At 51.1% G+C, this 25471-nt stretch overlaps 5 protein-coding genes across 5 annotated transcripts; all 5 read left to right on the forward strand.

Moving 5' to 3' along the window:
- The first annotated feature begins 2233 nt into the window (after window positions 1–2233).
- Window positions 2234–5650, forward strand: LOC130249768 (feather beta keratin-like). Its single transcript, XM_056484837.1, has 2 exons — window positions 2234–2496; window positions 5572–5650. Exons 1-2 carry the CDS (start codon window positions 2234–2236, stop codon window positions 5648–5650), a joined length of 342 nt encoding a protein of 113 aa, XP_056340812.1.
- Window positions 5651–11688: 6038 nt separating this feature from the next.
- Window positions 11689–12000, forward strand: LOC130249769 (feather beta keratin-like). Its single transcript, XM_056484838.1, has one exon. The coding sequence runs from the start codon at window positions 11689–11691 to the stop codon at window positions 11998–12000; it is 312 nt and encodes a 103-aa protein (XP_056340813.1).
- A 2813-nt stretch (window positions 12001–14813) lies between these two features.
- Window positions 14814–15125, forward strand: LOC130249770 (feather beta keratin-like). The gene has a single exon (XM_056484839.1). The coding sequence runs from the start codon at window positions 14814–14816 to the stop codon at window positions 15123–15125; it is 312 nt and encodes a 103-aa protein (XP_056340814.1).
- A 2769-nt stretch (window positions 15126–17894) lies between these two features.
- Window positions 17895–21303, forward strand: LOC130249771 (feather beta keratin-like). The gene is made up of 2 exons (XM_056484840.1): window positions 17895–18157; window positions 21225–21303. Exons 1-2 carry the CDS (start codon window positions 17895–17897, stop codon window positions 21301–21303), a joined length of 342 nt encoding a protein of 113 aa, XP_056340815.1.
- Window positions 21304–24091: 2788 nt separating this feature from the next.
- On the forward strand, window positions 24092–24403 carry LOC130249772 (feather beta keratin-like). Its single transcript, XM_056484841.1, has one exon. It carries the CDS (start codon window positions 24092–24094, stop codon window positions 24401–24403), a length of 312 nt encoding a protein of 103 aa, XP_056340816.1.
- Window positions 24404–25471: the final 1068 nt, after the last annotated feature.

The raw sequence follows: 25471 nt of genomic DNA on the forward strand, positions 1-25471 counted from the left end.
TCTTTGGGGGAATTTCTTTAACCCTCAGTCTCCAGGTCACACTGACTGGTGGAACAGCCAAGTGATGCCTCAGCCACTCCACCATCTGCCCACTTGCTGAAGGGGCAAATCCCCAACTGCCCACATGGAACAGAATCCAGGTGCTCACAACTGGCACAGATGCAAAGCCCAGAGCAGCCTGACAGACACTGGCATATTTTGGGGCCCCTCTTCACATCACACCCACAAACAGAAAATTCCTACAGGCTGATTCACTAATGACACCTCACCCCTCCAAATCCTGGTCACGTCTTGAGTCCTCTTTGACATGCACCATCAACACCAGCCTTTGCTCTCACATACTCACATTTTAAAGAAAGAATGAGCATGATGAAAGACTCAGCCTCTCATGCATGGCACAGCTGCAAAGCCCAGTCCAGCCTTACAAGGATGCCATGCAAAGGTGACTCTCTTCACACCACATCCACAAAATAAACCACACAAGTACCACAAAACCACCTCAGTGATGATACCCATACTTATCCAAGGCTTTTGTTGCAAATACTGGTTTCCCTGTCACACATCTTTCATGCCAATCCTCCCAAATACCAACTCTCACTTCAAAGCTGCTGTCAAGGTCAGATGGACACGGCCTCAAAAGAAGGACGTGATGCTGAAGGATTGTGGGAAGGAAAACAATCCCCACATCATGACTTGCAAGTCCACGGCAGTCAAAACCGATGGTACAATGTCCATTCACGTAATTCTAGAGAGGAACAAGGCCAACCCTCTGTTGGGGGTTGAGTGTTTTTCCCATTGTTGTGTCAATTTAAGGAATTTTTCCCATTGTCATGCCAATGGAGCTGCCGGTTACACCGCAGATCTTTGCAGGCTCTGGACAAAAGGGGTAGGTGAGATCGGCTTGGAGAGGGGCTCTCGTGCTTCCGGAGGGGACTCGTGTTTCCGGGGGCGGGGAGGAGGATCCGCTCGGTCTGGGAGCCACGCGGCCGAACGCAGGAGAGCCAGACCCTCTGCCATCACCTGCCCTGCATCTGCCCTGCTCCAGCCTCCAGTCTCTGCGGACACAGCTGACCACCAGAACCCAAACAGTGAGCGAGGAGCTGCCCGCTCCAGCCGCTCCCCCCTGAGACCGGCGCGGCCGCGGCCGCCCCTTCCCGCCTCCGCTCCCGCCGAGAGAGAGCGTGCTCACAGCTAAAGAAAGGACTGGAACCGAGTAATCTGTTCTGTTTTGTAAGTAATTTTAACAACTGCTGTTGTTTCTGCTGGTACAGTTAGATATATTAGTAAAAGAGCTGTTATTCCTACCCCCTTATCTCTGCCTCAGAGTCCTTGATTCAAACGTTTATAATATTTGGTGGGAGTGGAATTCGGGTCTGTGCTTCAAAGGAAAATTTCTGCCTTTCTTGGCGGACACCTGTCCTTCAAACCAGGACACCAACACAAGTCATTGGACAGCAGGGGAGGCGTCACAGGGATTGTTTGCCCATCTCCAGCAGAAAAGACCTGGCATTTAGACACGTTTAGAATGTAAGCAATGGAAAGAGAGAGAGAGAGAATGCGATGGAAGGGAAACCTGTCAACCCCAGAAGAGCTGCAAAGCCCAGATGAGCCGGACAGAGCAGTAGGGGAATGAGCACTCCAAACACACACCCACAAACCAGAGCACAAATGGGCCATGGGGTGACTTAAGCAATGACACCCCACTGTCCAAAGCTCTGGTCACGTCCACATCCCTCCACAGAAAACAACATTTGGTCTCTAATACATTTATTTAAAAGCTGCTGCCAAGGTCAGATGGACACAGAATCAAAAGAAGGACATGACACTGCAGAGTTGTGGGATGAAAAACACTCATCAGCACAGGACACGACACTCTGAGCCAGCCAGGAAATATGGCTTGCAAATTGCCCCAAGGCCATTAAACAATGCTGTCCCTCCCCTCCAGAACCAGCATAAAAGCCGGCCCAGAACCTCTCTCCCTCACAAACTTCTCCTCACACCCTCTCCTCCTGCTGACAACAAGGTGATTCTCAAGCCCCTGAACCTCCTCCTCCTGCAACCCCGGCCCCTCTTTTCCGGCACACTCAGCAACAGCCCCAGCAGCCCACACACCACCCCACATCCCCACAACAGCCTCCACACTCCCTCACCCTCCTGCATCACCACCCCTCACACCCCCACACCCCTGCCCTGCCTCACGCCCTCTCTTCCAGGGACCCTCCACACCACACCCATGGCCTGCAACAGCCTCTGCCGACCCTGCGGACCCACCCCGCTGGCCAACAGCTGCAACGAGCCCTGTGCCCTGCAATGCCAGGACTCCCGCGTCATCATCAACCCTTCCCCTGTGCTGGTCACCCTGCCAGGACCCATCATGACCTCCTTCCCCCAGAGCACCGCCGTCGGATCCACCTCCTCGGCTGCCGTGGGCACTGAACTCAATGCCCAGGGACAGCCCATCTCTGGGGGATTTGGCTTTGGCTTTGGCTATGGGCTGGGAGGCCTGGGCTGTGGCTATGGCAGAAGGGGCGGCTACATCTGCTAAGGACCCTCAGCACCACTCCTGACACCACCAGCTCAGGGCTCTGGAAACAGCTCCTGCAACCAAAGCACCTTGGCTGATGGTCGTCCCACGATCATCCCACACTGATTCCTTCAGCTTCTTATTTCTCAGAATTCTTTCTCTTCAATAAACGTTTCTTGAATCAGAATCTGTGTTGCTTCCTCTCCTTTTGGAATTCCAATGCTCTCACATCCTGACCTTGCACAGTGCACTACTCATCCACTATGGTAGATGGAAAAGGAGCAAAGAACGCTTCTTAGCAAATATGTCCCCATTAGTAACAACCAATGCTGACATGGGAAACGGAAGAGAGGGGGAACTTCCAGAAAATGACACAAGGCCATCACCTGCTGTCCCAAATGCGTGGACATAAAAATTCTGTCCTGGGCAGAGCTCTGCCAAAGTCACCCTCTGTCAGTACCCAGCACACACTTGAATGATTCTCTTTGCAGCAGCACTCTTGAGTCCTCCCAGGGAACAGAGGAATAACATCACGCATTTGGGCAGGAACTATGGAGAGCAAATGCTTCCATCCCTTCTGCTCAAGCAGGCCCGGCAGGAGCAAGGTTTCCAGGACTGTATCCAGTTCAGTTTTGGAGCTCCCAGGAAGGGGTTCCCAGCCTTCCCTACACGCACTAAGCACCCATACCCACAGAAAAAACCTTACCTATGGAATTCAGCCTCTTTTCACTCGTTCACCTGCCCCGTTACCCTTAACGTGTGCCGTGCTGAGAACAGCTGGGCTCCCACACATTCATGAAATCTCCTGCCCAGCCTTGTCTCCTCAGTCTCTCAGCTCATCCCTCAAGGGAAGATTCTCCAGCCCTTGCACTGTCTGGTGGCTCTCAACTGATCTTTCTTCACAATCCCCTACTGATTCTTCACCTGTGGAGGACAGAACTGTCCACACCACTCCACATGTGCTCTCACCAGTGCTCGAAAGACAGGAAGGACCACTCCACCCAACTTCAGGCCAACAGTTTCCAATCATCTGTCCTGGACACAGGTTACATCCTTTGAAGTAAAGCCCCACTGCAACCCTGTGATCCCTTTCTTCTCCACCAGCAGCACTGGGTCCTGATCAGAAAAGCCACTTTCCAAACACTCAGCCCACAAACATTATAGGGGGCCAACTGTAATTCCTGTACAGCTGCAGAACTTCAGGGTCCCCATGTTTGATTTTCTGGGGGATTCCTTTAACCCTCAGTCTCCAGGTCCTTCTGACTGGGGGAACAGCCAAGTGGTGTCTCTGCCACTCCACCATCTGTCAACTTGCTGAAGGGGCAACTCTCCACTGCTGATACAGAATGGAAGAGTCCAGGTGCTCACACCTGGCACAGATGCAGAGCCCAGACCAGTCTGACACAGCTGTCATGAAATTGGGCCCCTCTTCACACCACACCCTCAAACTAAACCACACAAGTAGCACAAAATGACCATACTGATGAATCCCATTTTTTTTTCTAGGCATTAGTTGTATATTCTGTTTTCTCTGACATGCACCCTCCAAGCAAATCCTCCCAAATACCAACTCTCACTTCAAAGCTTCCGCTACGGTCAGATGGACACAGCCTCCAGAGCAGGACATGACACTGCACAGGTGTGCGGTGGAAGACAATCCCCACATCATGACCTGCAAGGCTCTGGCAAACAAAATTCCTATTATGATTTCCATCCAGATTCCTCCACAGAGAAAATAGCTCAACATTATTTTCTGAAAACACTCCCCTCATCATGACTTGCAAGTCTATACCAGAAAAAACTGATTTTACAATTTCTGTTCAGGTACATCTAGAGTGGAACAAGGTAAACCGGCTTTTTCTGAAAAGTGAATGTCTGGAATTCCTTCAACTACTCCTCATGTCTTTTTCTCTTCTTTCACCTGTTTTCCTTTCTGGTTTTCACTCAGAGCCCAGCAATGACACCCCAGATTCTGACCATGCGGGCCCAGCTGAGACGAGCGCTACAGATCAACCAACACAAGGCATTGGACAGGAGGAGAGGCATCACAGGGACTGTTTCCCCATTTCCAGTGGGAAAGGCCTGGCATGTAGACAGGTTTAGAATGTAAGCAATGGAAAGAAACAGAGAGAGGGAATGTGAGGGAAGGGAAAACTGTCAACTCCAGAAGAGCTGCAAAGCCCAGATGAGTCTGACAGGGCAGTAGGGGAATGAGCACTCCAAACACACACTCACAAACCAGAGCACACATGGGCCATGGGGTGACTTAAGCAATGACACCCCACTGTCCAAAGCTCTGGTCACGTCCACATCCCTCCACAAAAAACAGCCTTTGGTCACTAATACATTTATTTTAAAAGCTGCTGCCAAGGTCAGATGGACACAGAATCAAAAGAAGGACATGACACTGCAGAGTTGTGGGATGAAAAACACTCATCAGCACAGGACACGACACTCTGAGCCAGCCAGGAAATATGGCTTGCAAATTGCCCCAAGGCCATTGGACCACGCTGTCCCGCCCCTCCAGAACCAGCATAAAAGCCAGCCCAGAGCCTTCTCCCTCACAAACTTCTCCTCACACCTTCTCCTCCTGCTGACAACAAGGTGAGTCTCAAGCCCCTGATCCTCCTGCTCCTGCACCCCTGAACCCTCTCTTCCAGCACACTCAGCAACAGCCTCAGCAGCCCTCATGCCTCCCCACAGCCACACAACAGCCTCCACACTCCCTCAGCCTCCTGCATCAACAACCATCACACCCCCACACCCCTGCCCTGCCTCACGCCCTCTCTTCCAGGGACCCTCCACACCACACCCATGGCCTGCAACAGCCTCTGCCGACCCTGCGGACCCACCCCGCTGGCCAACAGCTGCAACGAGCCCTGTGCCCTGCAATGCCAGGACTCCCGCGTCATCATCAACCCTTCCCCTGTGCTGGTCACCCTGCCAGGACCCATCATGACCTCCTTCCCCCAGAGCACCGCCGTCGGATCCACCTCCTCGGCTGCCGTGGGCACTGAACTCAATGCCCAGGGACAGCCCATCTCTGGGGGATTTGGCTTTGGCCTTGGCTATGGGCTGGGAGGCCTGGGCTGTGGCTATGGCAGAAGGGGCGGCTACATCTGCTAAGGACCCTCAGCACCACTCCTGACACCACCAGCTCAGGGCTCTGAAAACAGCTCCTGCAACCAAAGCACCTCAACTGATATACCCCTTACTTGTACCGCATACCTGCTTCCTTTAGCTTCTTCTTTCTCAGAGTTCTTTTACTTCAATAAATATTTCTTGTATCAGAACATGAGTTGCTTCCTCTTCTTTTGGAATTCCAAATGTCTCACGTCCTTACCTATTGCAATCGCACTACTCACCCATTATGGGGGATGTAAAAGAGCAAAGAACATTTCTTAGCGAATATGTCCCCATCAGAAAAAAAAAAAAGCACTGACATGGAAAACAGGAGACGGGGGATATCCAGAATGTGACACAAGCCCATTAAACATGTTGCACAAAAGGCTCAGCACAATTCTCTGCTGGGCTGGCTTTGCCCTGCCAAAGTCACTCTATGCCAGCACAAAGTTGAAAAACAGTGTTTGCAGCAGGATTCTTAAATCCTCAGAACAGAGGAACAGGAAGATCATCCACTCGGACAGGAACTTTGAGCAGCAAATCCATCCATCCCCACTGGCAAAGTAGGCCCAGCAGGAGCAGGATTTCCAGGACTATGACCAGTTCTGTTTTAGAGCTCCCAGGAGAGAGAATCAATTGTCTATTAAACTCTGTGACACGCCACACACAGCAAAAAATTCTTGTGTCCTTTGCCCACAGAATTCTGTCCCTTCACACTCATGCACTCACCCCATTACCCTTGATATGTGCAGTACTGAGCTCTGACACACTCGTGACACCTCCTGTCCAGCCCTTGTCTCCTCACAGTCCCAGCTCTCTGTCTCTCCTCTACCAAAGATACTAGCGCCCTGGAGTGATCAGGCAGCCCTCAACTGGTATTCATCCACTACCCCCGTTTTCATATCTCACCTGTGGAGGCCAGAACTGGCCACACCATCCCACATGGAATCTCACCAGTGCTCTAAAGACAGGAAGGGCCACTCCTCCCAACTTCAGGGCAACAATTTTCTGAAAACTCTCATGGATAGACGTGACATTCTTTGAAGTAAAGCCCTACTGCAACTTCCTGGTCTCTTTGTTCTCAACCAGCACCACAGGGTCCTGATCAGAAAAGCCATTTTCCAGATACTTGGCCCACAACATGATGCTCAGCCAAGTGCAAGTCATGTCCTGATGCAGAGCTTTATGTTTCCCATGCTTGATCTTTGGGGGAATTCCTTTAACCCTCAGTCTCCAGGTCACACTGACTGGTGGAACAGCCAAGTGGTGCCTCAGCCACTCCACCATCTGCCCACTTGCTGAAGGTGCAAATCTCCCACTGCCCACATGGAACAGAATCTAGGTGCTCACAACTGGCACAGATGCAAAGCCCAGAACAGCCTGACAGACCTGGCATATTTTGGGGCCCTTCTTCACATCACACCCACAAACAGAAAACCATGACTGCCCCAGGCTGATTCACTAATGACACCTCACCCCTCCAAATCCTGGTCACGTCTTGAGTCCTCTTTGACATGCACCATCAACACCAGCCTTTGATCTCACATACTCACATTTCAGAGAAAGAATGAGCATGATGGAAGACTCAGCCACTCATGCATGGCACAGCTGCAAAGGCCAGACCAGCCTTACAAGGATGCCATGCAAAGGTGACTCTCCTCACACCACATCCACAAAATAAACCACACAAGTACCACAAAACCACCTCAGTGATGATACCCATACTTATCCAAGGCTTTTGTTGCAAGCGCTGGTTTCCCTGTCACACATCTTCCATGCCAATCCTCCCAAATACCAACTCTCACTTCAAAGCTGCTGTCAAGGTCAGATGGACATGGCCTCAAAAGAAGCGGCCTCAAAAGAAGGACGTGATGCTGAAGGATTGTGGGAAAGAAAACAATCCCCACATCATGACTTGCAAGTCTATGGCACTCAAAACCAATGGTACAATGTCCATTCACGTAATTCTAGAGAGGAACAAGACCAACCCTCTTTTTCTGAAAAGTCAATGAAAGAGTTCTTTCAACTGATCCTCACTTCTTCTATTTATCCTTCAGAAATTTTCCTTTGCAGTTTTCACTCAGAGCCCAGCAATGACACCCCAGAGTCTGACCTTGCTGGGCCCAGCTGAGACGAGCGCTACGGATGAACCAACACAAGGCATTGGACAGCAGGGGGAGGCATCACAGGGACTGTTGGCCCATCTCCAGAAGGAAAAGCCTAGCATGTAGACGAGTTTAGAATGTAAGCAATGTAAAGAGAGAGAGAGAGAGAATGTGATAAAAGTGGATACTTCTCACCACTAGAAGATCTGCAAAGCCCAGATGAGTCAGAATGTCAGGGCTGTGTGTAAATGAGCACTGCCTCCAAAGACACCCACAAACCAGAGCACACCAGGGCCAGGGGGTGACTTCAGTGATGACACCCCACAATCCAATGTCCTGGTCACGTCTAGAGACCGCAAAAACAGCCTGCAGTCTCTAATATCTGCTGTTGAAAGCTTCTGCCGAAGTCAGATGAGATGGACTCAGAAAAAGGACATAACACAGCAAAGCTGCAGCATGGAAACCATTCCAAAACACAGGACACGAAATTCTGAGCCAGTCAGGAAATGTGGACAGCAAAATGCCCCAAGGACATGGGATAAAGCTGTCCCGCCCCTCCAGGACCAGCATAAAAGCCAGCCCAGAGCCTCTCTCCCTCACACACTTCTCCTCACACACTTCTCCTCCTGCTCCAGCTGACAAAAGGTGAGTCTTTAGCCCCTGCACCCTTGACCCCTCTCTTCCAGCACGCTCAGCAACAGCCTCAGCAGTCCTCACACCACCCCACAGCCACACAACAGCCTCCACACTCCCTCACCCTCCTGCATCACCACCCCTCACACTCTCAAACCCCTGCTTTGCCTCACCCCCCTCTCTCTCTTCCAGGGACCCTCCACACCACACCCATGGCCTGCAACAACCTCTGCCGACCCTGCGGACCCACCCCGCTGGCCAACAGCTGCAACGAGCCCTGTGCCCTGCAATGCCAGGACTCCCGCGTCATCATCAACCCTTCCCCTGTGCTGGTCACCCTGCCAGGACCCATCATGACCTCCTTCCCCCAGAGCACCGTCGTCGGATCCACCTCCTCGGCTGCCGTGGGCACTGAACTCAATGCCCAGGGACAGCCCATCTCTGGGGGATTTGGCTTTGGCCTTGGCTATGGGCTGGGAGGCCTGGGCTGTGGCTATGGCACAAGGGGCGGCTACATCTGCTAAGGACCCTCAGCACCACTCCTGACACCACCAGCTCAGGGCTCTGGAAACAGCTCCTGCAACCAAAGCACCTTGGCTGATGGTCGTCCCTCGATCATCCCGCAATGATTCCTTCTGCTTCTTCTTTCTCAGAATTCTTTCGCTTCAATAAACGTTTCTTGTATCAGAATCTGTGTTGCTTCCTCTTCTTTTGGAATTCCAATGCTCGCACAACCTGACCTTGAACAGTGCACTACTCAACCTTTATATTGGATGGGAAAGGAGCAAAGAACATTTCTTAGCAAATATGTCCCCACTAGTAACAACCAATGCTGACATGGAAAACAGAAGAGAGGGGGAACTTCCAGAAAATGACACAAGCCCATCACCTGCTGTCCCAAATGCATGAACATAAAAATTCTGTCCTGGGCAGAGCTCTGCCAAAGTCACCCTCTGCCACTTGAATGATTCTCTTTGCAGCAGCACTCTTGAGTCCTCCCAGTGAACAGAGGAATAACATCACGCATTTGGGCAGGAATTCTGGAGAGGAAATGCTTCCATCCCTTCTGCTCAAGCAGGCTCAGAATGAACATGGTTTTGAGGACTATGGCCAGTTCAATTTTGGAGTTCCAACGAAGGGGTAGCCACCATCCCCTACATGCACTAAGCACCCATACCCACAGAAAAAACCTTACCTAAGGAATTCAGCCTCTTTTCACTCGTGCACCTGCCCCATTATCCTTAACGTGTGTCGTGCTGAGAACAGCTGGGCTCCCACACATTGAAGAAATCTCCTGCCCAGCCTTGTCTCCTCAGTCTCCCAGCTAATCCCCCAAGGGAAGATTCTCCAGCCCTTGCACTCCCTGGTGGCTCTCAACTGATCTTTCTTCACAACCCCCTACTGATTCTTCACCTGTGGAGGACAGAACTGTCCACACCACTCCACATGTGCTCTCACCAGTGCTCGAAAGACAGGAAGGACCACTCCACCCAACTTCAGGCCAACAGTTTCCAAACATCTGTCCTTGACACAGGTGACATCCTTTGAAGTAAAGCCCCACTGCAACCCTGTGATCCCTTTGTTCTCCACCAGCAGCACTGGGTCCTGATCAGAAAAGCCACTTTCCAAACACTCAGCCCACAAACATTATAGGGGGCCAAGTGCAATTCCTGTACAGATGCAGAACTTCAGGGTCCCCATGGTTCATTTTCTGGGGGATTCCTTTAACCCTCAGTCTCCAGGTCCTTCTGACTGGTGGAACAGCCAAGTGGTGCCTTAGCCACTCCACCACCTGCCAACTTGCTGAAGGGGCAACTCTCCACTGCTGATACAGAACGGAGGAGTCCAGATGCTCACACCTGGCACAGCTGCAGAGCCCAGACCAGTCTGACACAGCTGCCATGAAATTGGAACCCTCTTCACACCACACCCACAAACTAAACCACACAAGTACCACGAAATGACCACACTGATGACTCCCATTTTTTTCCTAGTCATTAGATGTATATTCTGTTTTCTCTGACATGCACCCTCCAAGCAAATCCTCCCAAATACCAACTCTCACTTCAAAGCTTCCGCTACGGTCAGATGGACACAGCCTCAAGAGCAGGACATGACACTGCACAGGTGTGCGGTGGAAGACAATCCACACATCATGACCTGCAAGGCTCTGGCAAACAAAATTCATATTATGATTTCCATCCAGATTCCTCCACAGAGAAACTAGTTCAACATTATTTTCTGAAAACACTCCCCTCATCATGACTTGCAAGTCTATACCAGACAAAACCGATTTTACAATTTCTGCTCAGGTAATCTAGAGTGGAACAAGGTAAACCGTCTTTTTCTGAAGAATGAATGTCTGGAATTCCTTCAACTACTCCTCATGTCTTTTTCTCTTCTTTCACCCGATTTCCTTTTAGGTTTTCACTCAGAGCCCAGCAATGACACCCCAGAGTCTGACCTTGCTGGGCCCAGCTGAGACGAGCGCTACGGATGAACCAACACAAGGCATTGGACAGCAGGGGAGGCATCACAGGGACTGTTTTCCCATCTCCAGTGGGAAAGGCCTGGCATGTAGATAGGTTTAGAATGCTAGCAATGGAAAGAGAGAGAGAGAGAGAATGCGATGGAAGGGAAACCTGTCAACCCCAGAAGAGCTGCAAAGCCCAGATGAGCCTGACAGGGCAGGAGGGGAATGAGCACTCCAAAAACACACTCACAAACCAGAGCACACATGGGCCATGGGGTGACTTAAGCAATGACACTCCACTGTCCAAAGCTCTGATCATGTCCACATCCCTCCACAAAAAATAACATTTGTTCTCTAATACATTTATTGAAAAGCTGCTGCCAAGGTCAGATGGACACAGAATCAAAAGAAGGACATGACACTGCAGAGTTGTGGGATGAAAAACACTCATCACCACAGGACACGACACTCTGAGCCAGCCAGGAAATATGGCTTGCAAATTCTCCCAAGGCCATTGGACCACGCTGTCCCGCCTCTCCAGAACCAGCATAAAAGCCAGCCCAGAGTCTCTCTCCCTCACACACTTCTCCTCACACCTTCTCCTCCTGCTGACAACAAGGTGAGTCTCAAGCCCCTGGCCCTCCTGCTCCTGCACCCCTGACCCCTCTCTTCCAGCACACTCACCTCCAGCCTCAGCAGCCCTCACACCTCCCCACAGCCCCACAACAGCCTCCACACTCCCTCACCCTCCTGCATCAACACCCCTCACATCCCCACACCCCTGCCCTGCCTCACCCCTCTCTCTTCCAGGGACCCTCCACACCACACCCATGGCCTGCAACAGCCTCTGCCGACCCTGCGGACCCACCCCGCTGGCCAACAGCTGCAACGAGCCCTGTGCCCTGCAATGCCAGGACTCCCGCGTCATCATCAACCCTTCCCCTGTGCTGGTCACCCTGCCAGGACCCATCATGACCTCCTTCCCCCAGAGCACCGCCGTCGGATCCACCTCCTCGGCTGCCGTGGGCACTGAACTCAATGCCCAGGGACAGCCCATCTCTGGGGGATTTGGCTTTGGCCTTGGCTATGGGCTGGGAGGCCTGGGCTGTGGCTATGGCAGAAGGGGCGGCTACATCTGCTAAGGACCCTCAGCACCACTCCTGACACCACCAGCTCAGGGCTCTGGAAACAGCTCCTGCAACCAAAACAACTTCGGTGATGGTCACCTCACTTGTACCTCACTCCTGATTCCTTCAGCTTCTTTTTTCTCCAAATTCTTTGATTCAATAAATGTTTCTTGTATCAGAACATGAGTTGCTTCCTTTTCTTTTTGGAATTCCAATGGCCTCATATCCTCACCCTGTGCAATGCCACTACTCACCCATTACGATGGACGGAAAAGGAGCAAAGAAAATTTGTTAGCAAATATGGTCCCCCACCAGCGATAACCAACTGTGATGTGGGAAACAGGAGAGAGGAGGGATCTCCCAGAACATGACACAAGGCCATCACCTGATACAACAAATGCTTGAACACAGCAATTCTGTCCTGGGCACTCCTCTGGCAAAGTCACTCTATGCCAGCACACAATTGAAACACTCTTTCCAGCTGCATTCTTAAATCATCCCAGCAAACAGAGGAACAAGAGCATCACCCACTTGAGTGGGAACTCGGGAGAGGAAAATGCTTCCATCCTCTCTGCTCAAGCAGGGCTGGCAGGAGCAGAATTTCCAGGACTACAGCCAGTTCAGCCCTCCAGGTAGAGGGACCTCATTGTGTCTTTCACTCTGTGAGCATCCAAACACACCGAAGAATTCTTGCTTCCTTTACCCGTGGAATTCCATCTATTTTCACTTCTCCACCTGCCTCCTTTCCCTTCACATGTGCAGTGCTGAGAACAGCTGATCATCCACACACACTTGTGACACCTCTTGCCCATCCTTGTCTCCTGGTAGTCCCAGCGCTCTCAGTCTCTCCTCTAGCCAAGACCTTTAAACATCTAGTGGCCCTCAACAGGTCTTCGTTCTCAGCCTCTATTCTGCTTCTTCACATCTGGAGGCCAGAACTGTCCACACCAATCCACATGGGATTCTACCAGGGTTCTAAAGAAAGAAAGTGTCACCCTCTCACCATTTCATGGCAACAATTTTCAGGAACCTCACTTGGACACAGGTGACATCCTTTGAAATAAAGCTCCTCTGCAATCTCGTGGTCTCTTTGTTCTGCACCAGCCACCTTCCAGACCCACAGTCCACAGGCACGAGCACGGGCCCAGTGCTATTTCTGCCTAAATGCAGAACTTCACATTTTATGCACTTAAATCGCAGGAGATTTCTTGAACAATTAGCTTCCAGATCCCTCTGGGTGGTGGAACTACCAAGTGGTGCCTCAGACATTCCATCATCTGTCAACTTGCAGAGGAGGCAACTCTCCCACTGCCCACATGGAACAGAGTCCAGGTGCTCACACCAGGCACAGATGCAGAGCCCAGAGCAGCGTAACTGACCTGGGATAGTTTGGGGCCAATCTTCACTTCAAACAACCCAAAATCATGAATTCCATAGGGTAACCTCATTGATGACACCCCATGTCTCTAAATCTTGGTCGTGTCTTCAGTCCCCTTTGACATGCACCACCAAGACCAGACTCTGGGCAGAAATTTTCTTTTAAGGAGGAAATCACTGTGATGGGAAGGGCAGCTCAGCATGCACGGCACAGCTGCAAAGCCCAGACCAGCCTGACATGGCCATGATGAAATTGGGCCCCTCTTCACACCACACCCACAAAGCAAAGCACACAAGTACCACAAAATGACCTCCTTATGACATCCATATTTATCCTAGGCTTTTATTGTATATTCTGGTTTCCCTGACACACATCTTCCATACCAATCCTCCCAAATAGCAATTCTCACTTTAAAGCTGCTGCTATGGTCTGATGGACATAACCTCAAGTGCAGGACATGACACTGAAGGGTTGTAGGACGGAAAAAAATTCCCACATCAAGACCCATAAGGCTCTGTCAAACATAATTGATATTCTGATTTCCATTCAGATTCCTCTACAGCGCAACAAGATCAACATTATTTTTTCTGAAAAGTGAATGTTTGGAGTTCCATGAACTGCTCCTCACATGGCTTCTTCTCCTTTTCCTCCACCAGCTATGGATAATGCAACACAAGACCTTGCGAATACAGGATGCATTCCTAAATCACAGGAATTACTTTTGCAACTCCAGTGGGAAAGCCCGGGAATACAGAGAGCTATAGAAATTTCACAACCTGGAAGGGAGACAGAAAATGTGATGGAAGGGGACATCTGTCACCACCAGAAGAGCTGCAAAGCCAAAAGGAGCCTGATGTGGTTGTGGTGGAATGAGGCCCCGCTGCACCACACACCCACAAAACCACAGCACAGCACTGCCACAGTGATGACAACCCACCCCTCCAAAGCTCTGGTCATATCTTCAGCCCTCCCAGACAAACAACATCAATAGCAGCCTTTGGTCTCTAATACTTGAATTTAAAACCTGCTGCCAAGGTCACAGCCTTAAGAGCATGACATGACACTGCAGAGTTGCGGGAAGCAAAACACTCCCCACCTCAGGACTCACCAGGCCTCCAAAATGCCCCAAGGACACGGGACAAGGCTGTCCCGCCCCTCCAGGACCAGCATAAAAGCCAGCCCAGAGCCTCTCTCCCTCACACACTTCTCCTCACACCTTCTTCTCCTGCTGATAGCAAGGTGAGTCTCAAGCCCTTGATCCTCCTGCTCCTGCACCCCTGACCCCTCTCTTCCAGCACACTCAGCCCCAGCCTCAGCAGCCCTCACGCCTCCCCACAGCCACACAACAGCCTCCACACTCCCTCACCCTCCTGCATCACCACCCCTCACACTCTCACACCCCTGCCCTGCCTCACCCTCCTCTCTTCCAGGGACCCTCCACACCACACCCATGGCCTGCAACAGCCTCTGCCGACCCTGCGGACCCACCCCGCTGGCCAACAGCTGCAACGAGCCCTGTGCCCTGCAATGCCAGGACTCCCGCGTCATCATCAACCCTTCCCCTGTGCTGGTCACCCTGCCAGGACCCATCATGACCTCCTTCCCCCAGAGCACCGCCGTCGGATCCACCTCCTCGGCTGCCGTGGGCACTGAACTCAATGCCCAGGGACAGCCCATCTCTGGGGGATTTGGCTTTGGCCTTGGCTATGGGCTGGGAGGCCTGGGCTGTGGCTATGGCAGAAGGGGCGGCTACATCTGCTAAGGACCCTCAGCACCACTCCTGACACCACCAGCTCAGGGCTCTGGAAACAGCTCCTGCAACCAAAGCACCTTGGCTGATGGTCGTCCCACGATCATCCCGCACTGATTCCTTCAGATTCTTCTTTCTCAGAATTCTTTCTCTTCAATAAACGTTTCTTGTATCAGAATCTGTGTTGCTTCCTCTTCTTTTGGAATTCCAATGCTCTCACATCCTGACCTTACACAGTGCACTATTCAACCTTTATATTGGATGGGAAAGGAGCAAAGAACATTTCTTAGCAAATATGTCCCCACTAGTAACAACCAATGCTGACATGGAAAACAGAAGAGAGGAGGGAACTTCCAGAAAATGACACAAGCCCATCACCTGCTGTCCCAAATGCATGAACATAAAAATTCTGTCCTGGGCAGAGCTCTGCCAAAGTCACCCTCTGCCACTTGAACGATTCTCTTTGCAGCAGCACTCTTGAGTCCTCCCAGTGAACAGAGGAATAACATCACGCACTTGGGCAGGAACTCTGGAGAGCAAATGCTTCCATCCCTTCTGCTCAAGCAGGCTCAGAATGAACATGGTTTTGAGGACTATGGCCAGTTCAGTTTTGGAGCTCCAAGGAAGGGGTACCCACCATCCCCTACATGCACTAAGCACCCATACCCACAGAAAACACCTTACCTACGGAATTCAGCCTCTTTTCACTCGTGCACCTGCCCCGCTACCCTTAACGTGTGCCGTGCTGAGAACAGCTGGGCTCCCACACATTCATGAAATCTCCTGCCCAGCCTTGTCTCCTCAGTCTCTCAGCTCATCCCTCAAGGGAAGATTCTCCAGCCCTTGCACTATCTGGTGGCTCTCAACTGATCTTTCTTCACAACCCCCTACTGATTCTTCACCTGTGGAGGACAGAACTGTCCACACCACTCCACATGTGCTCTCACCAGTGCTCGAAAGACAGGAAGGACCACTCCACCCAACTTCAGGGCAACAGTTTCCAAACATCTGTCCTGGACATAGGTGACATCCTTTGAAGTAAAGCCCCACTGCAACCTTGTCATCCCTTTCTTCTCCACCAGCAGCACTGGGTCCTGATCAGAAAAGCCACTTTCCAAACACTCAGCCCACAAACATTATAGGGGGCCAAGTGCAATTCCTGTACAGATGCAGAACTTCAGGGTCCCCATGGTTCATTTTCTGGGGGATTCCTTTAACCCTTAGTCTCCAGGTCCTTCTGACTGCTGGAACAGCCAAGTGGTTCCTTAGCCACTCCATCTGCCAACTTGCTGAAGGGGCAACTCTCCACTGCTGATATGGAATGGAAGAGTCCAGGTGCTCCCACCTGGCACAGATGCAGAGCCCAGACCAGTCTGACACAGCTGCCATGAAATTGGGACCCTCTTCATACCACACCCACAAACTAAACCACACTAGTACCACAAAATGACCACACTGATGACTCCCATTTTTTTCCTAGGCATTAGTTGTTTATTCTGTTTTCTCTGACATGCACCCTCCAAGCAAATCCTCCCAAATACCAACTCTCACTTCAAAGCTTCTGCTACGGTCAGATGGACACGGTCTCAAGAGCAGGACATGACACTGCACAGGTGTGCGGTGGAAGACAATCCACACATCATGACCTGTAAGGCTCTGGCAAACAAAATTCCTATTATGATTTCCATCCAGATTCCTCCACAGAGAAACTAGCTCAACATTATTTTCTGAAAACACTCCCCTCATCATGACTTGCAAGTCTATACCAGACAAAACCGATATTACAATTTCTGTTCAGGTACATCTAGAGTGGAACAAGGTAAACCGGCTTTTTCTGAAAAGTGAATGTCTGGAATTCGTTCAACTACTCCTCATGTCTTTTTCTCTTCTTTCACCCGTTTTCCTTTCTGCTTTCCACTCAGAGCCCAGCAATGACACCCCAGAGTCTGACCTTGCTGGGCCCAGCTGAGACAAGTGCTACGGATGAACCAACACAAGGCATTGGACAGTAGGGGAGGCATCACAGGGACTGTTTTCCCATCTCCAGTGGGAAAGGCCTGGCATGTAGACAGGTTTAGAATGTAAGCAATGGAAAGAGAGAGAGAGAGAGAATGCGATGGAAGGGAAACCTGTCAACCTCAGAAGAGCTGCAAAGCCCAGATGAGCTGGACAGGGCAGTAGGGGAATGAGCACTCCAAAAACATACTCACAAACCAGAGCACACATGGGCCATGGGGTGACTTAAGCAATGACACCCCACTGTCCAAAGCTCTGGTCACGTCCACATCCCGCCACAAAAAACAACATCTTTTTCATCTCTAATACATTTATTTTAAAAGCTGCTGCCAAGGTCAGATGGACACAGACTCAAAAGAAGGACATGACACTGCAGAGTTGTGGGATGAAAAACACTCATCACCACAGGACACGACACTCTGAGCCAGCCAGGAAATATGGCTTGCAAATTGCCCCAAGGCCATTGGACCACGCTGTCCCGCCCCTCCAGAACCAGCATAAAAGCCAGCCCAGAGCCTCTCTCCCTCACACACTTCTCCTCCTGCTGACAACAAGGTGAGTCTCAAGCCCCTGACCCTCCTGATTCTGCACCCCGGCCCCTCTTTTCCAGCACACTCAGCAACAGCCTCAGCAGCCCTCACACATCCCCACAGTCCCACAACAGCCTCCACACTCCCTCACCCTCCTGCATCAACACCCCTCACACCCCCACACCCCTGCCCTGCCTCACTCCCCTCTCTCCCAGGGACCCTCCACACCACACCCATGGCCTGCAACAGCCTCTGCCGACCCTGCGGACCCACCCCGCTGGCCAACAGCTGCAACGAGCCCTGTGCCCTGCAATGCCAGGACTCCCGCGTCATCATCAACCCTTCCCCTGTGCTGGTCACCCTGCCAGGACCCATCATGACCTCCTTCCCCCAGAGCACCGCCGTCGGATCCACCTCCTCGGCTGCCGTGGGCACTGAACTCAATGCCCAGGGACAGCCCATCTCTGGGGGATTTGGCTTTGGCCTTGGCTATGGGCTGGGAGGCCTGGGCTGTGGCTATGGCAGAAGGGGCGGCTACATCTGCTAAGGACCCTCAGCACCACTCCTGACACCACCAGCTCAGGGCTCTGCAAACAGCTCCTGCAACCAAAGCACCTTGGCTGATGGTCGTCCCTCGATCATCCCGCACTGATTCCTTCAGATTCTTCTTTCTCAGAATTCTTTCGCTTCAATAAACGTTTCTTGTATCAGAATCTGTGTTGCTTCCTCTTCTTTTGGAATTCCAATGGTCTCACATCATTACCCAGTGTTATTCCACTACTCACCCATGATGGGGGATTGAAACAGGAGGAAAAAATTCTTCTTGGCAGATATGTCCCCACCAGTGACAACCAATGCTGATACAAGAAACAGGAGATGGGAGACCTTCCAGAACATGATACAAGACCATCAGCTGATACAACAAAGGCTTGTACACAACAATTCTGTTTTGGACTATGCCCTGCCAGTCACTCTCTGGAAGCACACACTTCAAAAATTCCCTTCCCAGAAGCATTCCTGAATTCCACTAACTAACAAAGGAACAAGAGCATAGTGCAGTTGGGCAGGAACTCCGGAGAGCAAATGCTTCCATTCCTTCTGCTAAAGCAGGCCCAGGAGGAGCAGGATTTCCAGGACTATGGCCAGTTTTGTTTTGGAGCTCCAATAAGATGGAACCCATCATTGTCTACACTGTCTGGACACCCACAACCACAAAACAATTATTGCTGATGGAATTCTGTCTCATTTCACAAGTGCACTTGCCCCCTTTCCCCTCACGTGTGCAGAGCTGAAAACAGCTGGGCTCCCACACACTTGTGACACCTTCATCCAGCCTTGTCTCTTCAGTCTTAGCTCTCTCAGTGTCTCCTCTAGCAAAGATTCTCCAGCCCTTCCACTATCTCGTGGCCCAAAACTGGTCTTTGTTCACCATCCCCATTGTGCTTCTTCACCTGTGGAGGCCAGAACTGTCCACACAACTCCACACAGGATCCCACCAGTGCCCTAAAATCAGCAAGAGCCGCCTCTCTCAGCTACAGGGTAACAGTTTTCTGAAATCTGCCTTGAACATGGGTGACATCCTTTGAAGTATAGCTCCAATGCAACCTTCTAATAACTTTGCTCTCCACCAGCAACACAGGCTCCTGATCAGAAAGACCACTTTCCAAACACTCAGCCCACAACAGCATGCTGAGCTATTCCTATACAATTGCAGAACTTAATTTTTCCCTTGCTTCAACTTCAGGAGACCCCTTTAACCCTTCATCTCCAGGTCACTCTGACTGGTGGAACAGCCAAGTGGTGCCTCAGCCACTCCACCATCTAACAACTTGCTGAAGGAGCCACTCTCCCACAGCCAATATGTAATGGAAGAGTCCAGTTGTTCACATCTGGCACAGATACAAAGCCCAAAGCAGCCTGACAGACTTGGCATAGTTTGGGATCCCAGTTCACACCACACAACCCAAAATAAGGAGTTCCATAGGGTGATCTCACTGATGACACCCTGCTTCTTCAAATCCTGGTCACATCTTCAGTCCTCTTAGACAAGCACCATCAACAGCAGTTATTGGTCTCAAATATTCACACTTTAAAGGAGGAATGGCCATGATGGAAAGGGGCAGCTCCTCATACAAGGCATTGCTGCAAAGTCCAGACCACTCTGACATGACTCTGATGGAATGGGGCCCCTCTTCACACCAAACTCACAAACTAAACCACACCAGTACCACAAAATGACCTCACTGATGACATCCATATTTATCCTAGGCTTCTATTGTATATTCTGGTTTCCCTGACACACATCTTCCATGCAAATGCTTCCTTATACCGACTCTCACTTTAAAGCTACTGCTATGGTCAGAAGGACATGGATTCAACAGCAGGACATGACATGGAAGGATTGTGGGAAGGAAAACAATCCCCATATCATGACCTCCTGTAAGGCATTGGCAGACAAAACTTATATTATGATTTCCATTCAGGTTCATCTAGGGAGAAACAAGATCCTGCTTTTCTGAAAAGTGAATGTCTAAAGTTCCATAAACTGCTCCCCACATCTCTTCTTCTCCTTATCCTTCACCAGCTATGGATAAGAAAACAGAAGACCTTGGGGACTATGGGAGGCAGCCCGAAATCACAGGAATCACATTCCCATATCCAGGGGGACAGACCTGGAATACAGAAAGGTTTAGAAATTTCACAGCATGATAGGGAGACAGAAGATGTGATAGAAGGGGACACCTGTCACCACCATATGTGCTGCAAAGCCCAAACCACCCTGATGTGGTTGTGGTGGAATGAGGTCTCTCTTCACCACACACCCACAAAACCACAGCACAGCACTGCCACAGTGATGATACCGCACCCCTCCAAAGCTCTGGTCACGTCTACATCCCTCCCAGACAAACAACATCAACAGAAGCCTTTGGGCTTTAATACTTGCATTTAAAAGCTGTCGTCAAGGTCATGGCATCAAGAGCAGGACATGACACCGCAGAGTTGTGAGAAGCAAAACACTCCCCACCTCAGGACTCACCAGGCCTGCAAAATGCCCCAAGGACACGGGACGAGGCTGTCCCACCCCTCCAAGACCAGCATAAAAGCCAGCCCAGAGCCTCTCTCCCTCACACACTTCTCCTCACACCTTCTCCTCCTGCTCCTGCTTACAGCAAGGTGAGTGTCAAACCCTTGATCCTCCTGCTCTTGCACACCAGACTTCGCTCTTCAAGCACACTCAGACCCAGCCTGAGCAGCCCTCACACCTCCCCACACTGTCCTAGCCCCTGTCCTTCTTCAAACCCTCTCTTCCAGGGACCCTCCACACCACACCCATGGCCTGCAACAGCCTCTGCACACCCTGTGGACCCACCCCGCTGGCCAACAGCTGCAACGAGCCCTGTGCCCTGCAATGCCAGGACTCCCGCGTCATCATCAACCCTTCCCCTGTGCTGGTCACCCTGCCAGGACCCATCATGACCTCCTTCCCCCAGAGCACCGCCGTCGGATCCACCTCCTCGGCTGCCGTGGGCACTGAACTCAATGCCCAGGGACAGCCCATCTCTGGGGGATTTGGCTTTGGCCTTGGCTATGGGCTGGGAGGCCTGGGCTGTGGCTATGGCAGAAGGGGCGGCTACATCTGCTAAGGACCCTCAGCACCACTCCTGACACCACCAGCTCAGGGCTCTGGCAAACAGCTCCTGCAACCAAAGCACCTTGGCTGATGGTCATCCCACGATCATCCCGCACTGATTCCTTCAGCTTCTTCTTTCTCAGAATTCTTTCGCTTCAATAAACGTTTCTTGTATCAGAATCTGTGTTGCTTCCTCTTCTTTTGGAATTCCAATGCTCTCACATCCTGACCTTGAACAGTGCACTACTCATGCACTTATGATTGGATGGGAAAGTAGCAAAGAACATTTCTTAGCAAATATGTCCCCACTAGTAACAACCAATGCTGACATGGAAACAGAAGAGAGGAGGGAACTTCCAGAACATGACACAAGCCTATCACCTGCTGTCCCAAATGCATGGACTATAAAAATTCTGTCCTGGGCAGAGCTCTGCCAAAGTCACCCTCTGCCACTTGAACGATTCTCTTTGCAGCAGCACTCTTGAGTCCTCCCAGTGAACAGAGGAATAACATCACGCACTTGGGCAGGAACTCTGGAGAGCAAATGCTTCCATCCCTTCTGCTCAAGCAGGCTCGGAATGAGCAATGGTTTGCAGGACTATGGCCAGTTCAGTTTTGGAGCTCCCAGGAAGGGGTACCCACCATCCCCTACATGCACTAAGCACCCATACCCACAGAAAAAACCTTACCTACGGAATTCAGCCTCTTTTCACTCGTGCACCTGCCCCGTTACCCTTAACGTGTGCCGTGCTGAGAACAGCTGGGCTCCCACACATTGAAGAAATCTCCTGCCCAGCCTTGTCTCCTCAGTCTCTCAGCTCATCCCTCAAGGGAAGATTCTCCAGCCCTTGCACTATCTGGTGGCTCCCAACTGATCTTTCTTCACAACCCCCTACTGATTCTTCACCTCTGGAGGACAGAACTGTCCACACCACTCCACATGTGCTCTCACCAGTGCTCGAAAGACAGGAAGGACCACTCCACCCAACTTCAGGCCAACAGTTTCCAAACATCTGTCCTGGACACAGGAGACATCCTTTGAAGTAAAGCCCCACTGCAACCTTGTCATCCCTTTGTTCTCCACCAGCAGCACTGGGTCCTGATCAGAAAAGCCACTTTCCAAACTATCAGCCTGCAACATGATAGGGGGCCAAGTGCAATTCCTGTACAGATGCAGAACTTCAGGGTCCCCATGGTTGATTTTCTGGGGAATTCCTTTAACCCTCAGTCTCCAGGTCCTTCTGACTGGTGGAACAGCCAAGTGGTGCCTTAGCCACTCCACCACCTGCCAATCTTGCTGAAGGGGCAACTCTCCACTGCTGATACAGAATGGAAGAGTCCAGGTGCTCACACCTGGCACAGATGCAGAGCCCAGACCATTCTGACACAGCTGCCATGAAATTGGGACCCTCTTCACACCACACCCACAAACTAAACCACACAAGTACCACAAAATGACCACACTGATGACTCCCATATTTTTTCCTAGGCATTAGTTGTATATTCTGTTTTCTCTGACATGCACCCTCCAACGAAATCCTCCCAAATACCAACTCTCACTTCAAAGTTTTCGCTACGGTCAGATGGACACGGCCTCAAGAGCAGGACATGACACTGCACAGGTGTGCGGTGGAAGACAATCCCCACATCATGACCTGTAAGGCTCTGGCAAACAAAATTCATATTATGATTTCCATCCAGATTCCTCCACAGAGAAACTAGCTTCAACATTATTTTCTGAAAACACTCCCCTCATCATGACTTGCAAGTCTATACCAGACAAAACCGATTTTACAATTTCTGTTCAGGTACATCTAGAGTGGAACAAGGTAAACCGGCTTTTTCTGAAAAATGAATGTCTGGAATTCCTTCAACTACTCCTCATGTCATTTTCTCTTCTTTCACCCGTTTTCCTTTCTGCTTTCCACTCAGAGCCCAGCAATGACACCCCAGAGCCTGACCTTGCTGGGCCCAGCTGAGACGAGCGCTACGGATGAACCAACACAAGGCATTGGACAGCAGGGGAGGCATCACAGGGACTGTTTTCCCATCTCCAGTGGGAAAGGCCTGGCATGTAGACAGGTTTAGAATGTAAGCAATGGAAAGAGAGAGAGAGAGAGAATGCGATGGAAGGGAAACCTGTCAGCCTCAGAAGAGCTGCAAAGCCCAGATGAACCTGAAAGGGCAGTAGGGGAATGAGCACTCCAAAAACACACTCACAAACCAGAGCACACATGGGCCATGGGGTGACTTAAGCAATGACACTCCACTGTCCAAAGCTCTGGTCACGTCCACATCCCTCCACAAAAAACAACCTTTGGTCTCTAATACATTTATTTTAAAAGCTGCTGCCAAGGTCAGATGGACACAGACTCAAAAGAAGGACATGACACTGCAGAGTTGTGGGATGAAAAACACTCATCACCACAGGACACGACACTCTGAGCCAGCCAGGAAATATGGCTTCCAAATTGCCCCAAGGCCATTGGACCACGCTGTTCCCGCCCCTCCAGAACCAGCATAAAAGCCAGCCCAGAGCCTCTCTCCCTCACACACTTCTCCTCACACCTTCTTCTCCTGTGACAACAAGGTGAGTCTCAAGCCCCTGACCCTCCTGATCCTGCACCCCGGCCCCTCTTTTCCAGCACACTCAGCAACAGCCTCAGCAGCCCTCACGCCTCCCCACAGCCCCACAACAGCCTCCACACTCCCTCACCCTCCTGCATCACCACCCCTCACACCCCCACACCCCTGCCCTGCCTCACCCCCTCTCTCTTCCAGGGACCCTCCACACCACACCCATGGCCTGCAACAGCCTCTGCCGACCCTGCGGACCCACCCCGCTGGCCAACAGCTGCAACGAGCCCTGTGCCCTGCAATGCCAGGACTCCCGCGTCATCATCAACCCTTCCCCTGTGCTGGTCACCCTGCCAGGACCCATCATGACCTCCTTCCCCCAGAGCACCGCCGTCGGATCCACCTCCTCGGCTGCCGTGGGCACTGAACTCAATGCCCAGGGACAGCCCATCTCTGGGGGATTTGGCTTTGGCCTTGGCTATGGGCTGGGAGGCCTGGGCTGTGGCTATGGCAGAAGGGGCGGCTACATCTGCTAAGGACCCTCAGCACCACTCCTGACACCACCAGCTCAGGGCTCTGGAAACAGCTCCTGCATCCAAAGCACCTTGGCTGATGTTTACCTCACTTGTACCTCACACCTGATTTCTTCAATTTCCTTTTTCTCAGAATTCTTTTACTGCAATAAATGTTTCTTGTATCTGAATCTGAGTTGCTTCCTTTTCTTTTGGAATTCCAATGGTCTCACATCTTCACCCTGCACAATGCCACGACTCAAACATTATGTCAGATGGGAAAAGAGCAAAGATAATTTCTTAGCAAACATGTCCCCACCAGTAACAACCAATGCCAACATGGGAAACTGGAGAGTAGGGGGACCTTCCAGAAAATGACACAAGCCCATCACCTGATACAAAAAAATGCTCGGACACAATTCTCTCCTGGTCACTCTGGCAAAGTCACTCTATGCCAGCACACACTTGAAACACTCTTTCCAGCTGGATTCTTAAATCATCCCAGCTAACAGAGGAACAAGAGCATCACCCACTTGATTGGGTACTCTGAAGAGAAAATGCTTCCATCCTCTCTGCTCAAGCAGGCCCAGAAGGAACAGGATTTGCAGGACTACAGCCAGTTCAGCCCTCCAGGTAGAGGGACCCCATTCTGTCTTACACTCTGTGAGCATCCAAACACACTGAAGAATTCTTGTCTCTGAACTGGTATTCATTCACTTCCCTTATTTGTTGTTCTTCACCTGTGGAGGCCAGAACTGGCCACACCACTCCACAAGAGATCTTACTAGAGATCTAAAGACAGGAAGGGCCATCTCTCCCAACTTCAGGGCAACAGTTTTCTGAAATCTGTCTTGGACACAGCTGACATCCTTTGAAGTAAAGCTCCAACTCAACCTTGTGGTCTCTTTGTCCTCCATGAGGCGCTTTCCAGACTCTCAGTCCACAGCATGACCAGGGGCCCAGTGCTATTTCTTTCCAGATGCAGAGCTTCACATTTTCTGCTCTTGAAATGCAGAGATTTCTTGAACAGTTAGCTTCCACATCCCTCTGCCTGGTGGAATTACCAAGTGGTGCCTCAGCCACTCCATCATC

Source organism: Oenanthe melanoleuca, chromosome 2, assembly GCF_029582105.1.
Source record: "Oenanthe melanoleuca isolate GR-GAL-2019-014 chromosome 2, OMel1.0, whole genome shotgun sequence".
In the NCBI taxonomy this organism is placed as follows: Eukaryota; Metazoa; Chordata; class Aves; order Passeriformes; family Muscicapidae; genus Oenanthe; species Oenanthe melanoleuca.

What these genes read in the sequence shown, in the direction of transcription:
- LOC130249768 (XM_056484837.1), top strand. Translation starts at nt 2,234, where the DNA reads ATGGCCTGCAACAGCCTCTGCCGACCCTGCGGACCCACCCCGCTGGCC. An exon ending in TTTGGCTTTGGCTATGGGCT is followed by an intron (nt 2,497 to 5,571) that starts GGGAGGCCTGGG and finishes GCCCATCTCTGG; the next exon opens with GGGATTTGGCTTTGGCCTTG.
- LOC130249769 (XM_056484838.1), top strand. Translation starts at nt 11,689, where the DNA reads ATGGCCTGCAACAGCCTCTGCCGACCCTGCGGACCCACCCCGCTGGCC.
- LOC130249770 (XM_056484839.1), top strand. Translation starts at nt 14,814, where the DNA reads ATGGCCTGCAACAGCCTCTGCCGACCCTGCGGACCCACCCCGCTGGCC.
- LOC130249771 (XM_056484840.1), top strand. Translation starts at nt 17,895, where the DNA reads ATGGCCTGCAACAGCCTCTGCCGACCCTGCGGACCCACCCCGCTGGCC. An exon ending in TTTGGCCTTGGCTATGGGCT is followed by an intron (nt 18,158 to 21,224) that starts GGGAGGCCTGGG and finishes GCCCATCTCTGG; the next exon opens with GGGATTTGGCTTTGGCCTTG.
- LOC130249772 (XM_056484841.1), top strand. Translation starts at nt 24,092, where the DNA reads ATGGCCTGCAACAGCCTCTGCCGACCCTGCGGACCCACCCCGCTGGCC.